This window comes from Olea europaea, unplaced genomic scaffold, assembly GCF_002742605.1.
Source record: "Olea europaea var. sylvestris unplaced genomic scaffold, O_europaea_v1 scaffold2626, whole genome shotgun sequence".
NCBI classification, from domain to species: Eukaryota; Viridiplantae; Streptophyta; class Magnoliopsida; order Lamiales; family Oleaceae; genus Olea; species Olea europaea.
Genome location: NW_019244598.1, coordinates 11,379 through 16,825, shown reverse-complemented (window position 1 = coordinate 16,825; position 5,447 = coordinate 11,379). Strand labels below are relative to the sequence as shown.

Sequence of the window (5,447 nt, the reverse complement as noted above, 5' to 3'; positions counted from 1 at the left end):
AGTCCAAGCACACCATTCGGAATAGAGTTACTAATTGATGCTACCAAAGTCTCTTGACTATCAAGCAATGAATTTAGAAATAACAGTGCTTGCATTTTATCATCTAGCACTATTTTCATTGTGGTCAACTGACTTACTAAGTCTTGGAATTCACTCAAATGCTTAGCAACTGATTTGTCCTTCTCTAGCTATAGATTCACAAGCTTTAATAATGAAAGCTTTAGTTTGGGCGGTCTTTCTCTTATAGAGACCCTCTAGTTTTTCTTGAACATTATGGACATCTATCTTTTGAGATATATGATGGAATAGATTAAGATCAACCCACTGTCTAATACATCCAATGGCTTTCTTGATCATCTTCTTCCTATCACTGTCACTCATACTGCTTGGTTTGGCATTGTCATCTTCAATAGGTTTATGTAAATCCTTACAATCCTCTACTATAGGCCTCCAAATTGAATAATTTGAAACCGATAATTGAATCATAGTGCCTGAAATATTCTCCATTTATTTCGCAATAGAACCACATCCATACAATTTGAGCTTCGATACCACTTGTCGGGCAATTTCTCTTTTTGCAAAAATAAATTAACAATTTAATCCAAGCAAATAACTAAATACGAAAAGAAAAGGAAAGCAACACAAGAAAACACAATACCGAATTTTCATGTGGAATAAATCCTCTAATGTGGAAGAAAAAACTGCTAGGCAATTCTAGCCAAAACCACTATGATAAACAAAGATTACAAAGTTCAAGTTTTTGCCCAAAATTTGAATTTTTGGGGAAAGGCGACAATAATCAACCTCTAAGTAAACAATAATCTCACTTCAAACCACTAGTTTGATGAACTATGTGAAAACCGATTTTGAATACAATGCCTATGAAGTACCCAAAATACACCACTTAGAGTTAAAGATTGAAAGAGGCAATTCTAGCCAAAACCACTATGATAAACAAAGATTACAAAGTTCAAGTTTTTGCCCAAAATTTGAATTTTTGGGGAAAGGCAACAATAATCAACCTCTAAGTAAACAATAATCTCACTTCAAACCACTAGTTTGATGAACTATGTGAAAACCGATTTTGAATACAATGCCTATGAAGTACCCAAAATACACCACTTAGAGTTAAAGATTGAAAGAAAAAACCTTTCTTTTTCCTTTTTCTCTTTTGGCAGCCAAAGTCTTCTCTGTGTGTATATTGTGTAGCCACGGTTTTTGGATTATATGCCCCAACATATGTCCTACCTCGTATTATAGTGGTTTGGGCTTTCTCTTCCTCATGGGCTGGAAGCCCATATAACATAATTATACAAAGCTATAAATTGATTCAAATATTTTATTTTTCAAACATAATTAACCTTAAGTTACTTATTGTCATAACTCTCCCTTACTATCAAAACAATAACTTTTATCGTTTATAAGTAAAAATATAATTTTTAGACTTACCAATAATGATAGAAGAATTCCATTAAAAAAATAATACTAGATCAAATATGAGACATTACTATGTAATGAGGTAGCTAGTTTAAAAAAAAAAATAAATAAATAAATAAATAATAATAATAATAATAATAATAATAATAATAATAATAATAATAATAATAATAATAATAAATAAATAAATTAATTAATTAATTAATAAATAAATAAATAAATAATAAATAAATAAATATTTCGAAGCCGGTAGTCTATTAATTCTTATGGATACAAACCACTCGTTATCTCTTATCACGCTATTCATTAAGTTTTATATCTTTGTAATGTTAGATAAATAAGAATTGCATGTAGTATACGTGAAAGGATACAACATATATATGAATATGTAGAGTTCGTTAAAAATTACATATATAGAGTTCATTTTAAAGTACATATATATACATCTTGAAAAAGCCTTAAAATTTTATTTAATGAAGAATACATCAATTCTTTCATATATTTGTACAAAATGATAAAAATATTTTACAAAAATAAGGTATGTTTAAAGTGTTCATGCTATTATTTAGCATACGTCAAGTTATATTCTTCATATTTGGCTTGGTCCACGGTCCACTCTTGCTTCCTAGTTTTCATTGCAAATGTAAATATTGCAGCGCTGAAGAAAAATAAAATATAGAAATTACATTAATCCACTCGAAAGTACAGTGACTATTCTTCACATTTAAGGAAATTTGAAATATCTACAACTGAGATATTAACAGATCTCACATGTAATAGACGTCATTAATTTACAACATGACTTTGAAAAAATATTTAGGAGTTTTGTTTTGGATTTAATAAATTTGAATGCAGAATTTCCCCAAATCATTAGCAATCTGCAATTAATTATTCAACTTTCTTGGGGATTCAGCCTAAAGTAAAGAAGGGAATAAGAAAACAAAAAATAAGATTAGCTGTGTTCTGGTTTTATTACGAAAATTTGATTACATCTGATTAGTTTCTTACCATCTTAGCCTAAGGCAATCTGAATTTTCATGTCTGCAAAAAAAATTATACTCCAATTCTTCCCTATTTAAACAAGCTCTGAATGCCTCTCCAGAATCAGTTACTTGGCTTCAAAAACTATTCTCTCCCTCCTCTCTATAAATAGCCATGGAATCATCCAGTGCCAGTGTGACTAGCCCAGACATGTTGGAAGAGGCTCCTCACAATGACGTTCAAGAAGACGGCTTAAGTTCCAAAGAAATCATTGATCAAAGCCAATCCAATGAAGGACTGAATAATCACTTGTCAAAGTCCGTTAGGGCAAGTCCTCCTCCAAATCTTGCAGGGTCATCCGAGAATCCACATCCGATTCCACCTGTGGATGAGGAAGAAGAGCGTGAGTATGGCTGCAGGTACTGTGAAAAGGTCTTCTCGAACAAGCAAGCTTTAGGTGGGCACATGAATGCACACAAACTTGAACGCACCATTGAAAAAAATATCCTGAATAGGCAGATGGCTAACACCGCATACCCTCCTCATAATAATTTCAATGGTTGGTTGTTCTACAGATCTCAGGAATTTTTCAACAGGGCTCTGACGAACATGCCTTATTTTGCTCAACAGTGCACAATGCATCATGGGATTATGTGCTATGGGCGTGCACCCCGTCCCCTCCCAAGAATTAACGAGGGTTACCCTGGATGGCCAATGCCTGTGCCTGGAAATGTTACCCAGTTTATGGCACATCCCAGTTCTTTGCGCGTGGAAAATCTTCCTCCAACCATTCATTTTTCAACCCCAAGGTCTGTTCCCAGCAGGAACTTTCTAGGAGAGATTAGCAATTTGCAGATGAACGGACAAGACTCAGGTGTTGAAGATGACTCAGGCCTCGATTTAACTCTTAGGCTTTAATTTGATTATTTTGATTGAAGAGAGCCTAAATTTATGTATCAAGTTTTAATTTGATAACTACTTATTTTAGTTCCATCAATGTCGTTATAATCTAGGGTTTAGGATTCGTGTTATGTTTGATGTCTTGTTTGTCTTCGGTTCCATGTCCTTACAACAGATCCTATATTATATTTCTCAGTTAGCCCATATGCTTAAGTTTCTATCCCTTTATTTCCCTTATCAGAAAAATGAATTCACATCTGACTTACATTTTAAAAAATTAAATTAAATTCCAGAAAAGTATGGTTGGTTAGTAAAATGAAAGTTAAGTTCGAACGTTAGCCCCGTTCGATTTCCTTTACTTTAATTTATTTCTCGTATTCATATTCAACCATACATTCACACAATAAAATATTTTACACATAAATCCATCACTTTTCCTTACTTTTTAATCACACATTCTTCAAAAAAATATTATTCAAAACTGTATTTTTAAAATTTTAAGGCAACCAAACAGGGGCTTAGATTAGACCATATAAGTAACTTAAAATTAAGCTTGTCTTATGTATGCTTATAGGGGTGTCTTGAGTATAGATATCGTTTTGACTTGTACTACAATATATTTGGAATTCTAATAATGACAGTCACTAACAGCTTTAATTTAATTAGCCATTGACAGCTTGATTTAATCCCTCCGTAAATGCTAGTAATAAAACAACATTCTAATTCTTAATTACTATGCCCGAGTTGCCTTTAGATTTTTGTTTTCAGATTCATTATTTTTTACGAAACGAAGGCTATTTTATCAAAATAAAGGGAAAAGAATTCTAATCAGTTAATGCCAGAACCAGATTTATCAGACAAAAGTTGCTCAAGTTTTCGAGGAGGTTAGCATTCAATAATAATTTTAACAAAATTATATAACATCTATTTTACTTTACATTTTAGTTTTCTTTCTGTGAAATATATTTTGTAAATATTATTTTTTTTAATATCACCTTTCTTATTTCTTGTGACTTAATTCCTGTAATCTTCTATAGATTTACCTGTATTAAGTAAAATAAAAGACGTAACTGATAATTTGAACAATAATGAGGAAATCTTCTCCCAATTTCCACCATTTGAAGCAGTACATATTAAGTTTACATATGTTGAATGTTATGTCTATTCTCCTATTCAACTTCACGTTATAATAGCAAAAATATATACAGAAATAAGTTTATTCGGTTAGTTGGCTTTACCGTTATGATATGGTGTGACGTCTAAATCATATGACGTATATATGAATATACTAGTATCTATCATTAGTAAAAGCAGATTTTACCTTTTCCCATAACTATCGTCCGGCAGTGTACTCGTAAAATAAGTTTTTTAACTTTAAACATTTATTAGTGTGGTTTATCTATAACATGGTCTCTCAAATATTCCTAAAACGTGTCATGATTTTTGGTTCAAGTCCTTTCCTAATGATTGATTCAAGTTATTTTTAAGTGTAAATTTACACTTGTCTGAACCATCAAAAGCTATTTGGGAGTTTTTATACTGATTTGATACTTAATTTTGCTTATTTTAATGATAAATTAGGAATTTAGGGGAAAAGCCAGTTTGAACGTGAACGAATAAAAGGGGCAAGTTTTGTTCTATTCGTTCTAAATTGGACGAATTCTAGAGTGAGGGGATCAATGCATCAAGTTTTGATGCTGAAAAATTAAAGGGCGACTTTGGTTGAACAGAGAAGACAATGCAGCGACCAATATGCTCAAAATGCATATTATTTGACCGTTTTGATTGCAATAATTATATTATGGGCGACAAGTCTTTTGCTTTGAATTCCAACTAGAAATTACATTTCTAAATTGACTTGAACTCCTATTCTTTTATTTTATCAGTAAATGTAAATTATATAGATCAAAATTTCATGTACAAATATTTTGAGCATATTCGGACAAACAAAGATCAAGTGATGTAAAAAAGTACACCAGGCATACTCTGGCAAAAACTAATATGAACTAATCTAGAAGCCATACTAAAAATTCAATGCTAAAGACTCAAAATGGATCAAAACGTGAGGATACAAAGAAAACATAACTTTATATTCATGTGTCTTGATCCATCTCACTATGCGATGTAAA

At 31.5% G+C, this 5,447-nt stretch overlaps 1 protein-coding gene across 1 annotated transcript; it reads left to right on the top strand.

The window, feature by feature from the left end:
- The first annotated feature begins 2,592 nt into the window (after positions 1–2,592).
- Positions 2,593–3,336, top strand: LOC111383201. Its single transcript, XM_023007281.1, has one exon. It carries the CDS (start codon positions 2,593–2,595, stop codon positions 3,334–3,336), a length of 744 nt encoding a protein of 247 aa, XP_022863049.1.
- Positions 3,337–5,447: the final 2,111 nt, after the last annotated feature.

Coding starts and splice junctions, on each gene's coding strand:
- LOC111383201 (XM_023007281.1), top strand. CDS start 2,593: ATGGAATCATCCAGTGCCAGTGTGACTAGCCCAGACATGTTGGAAGAG.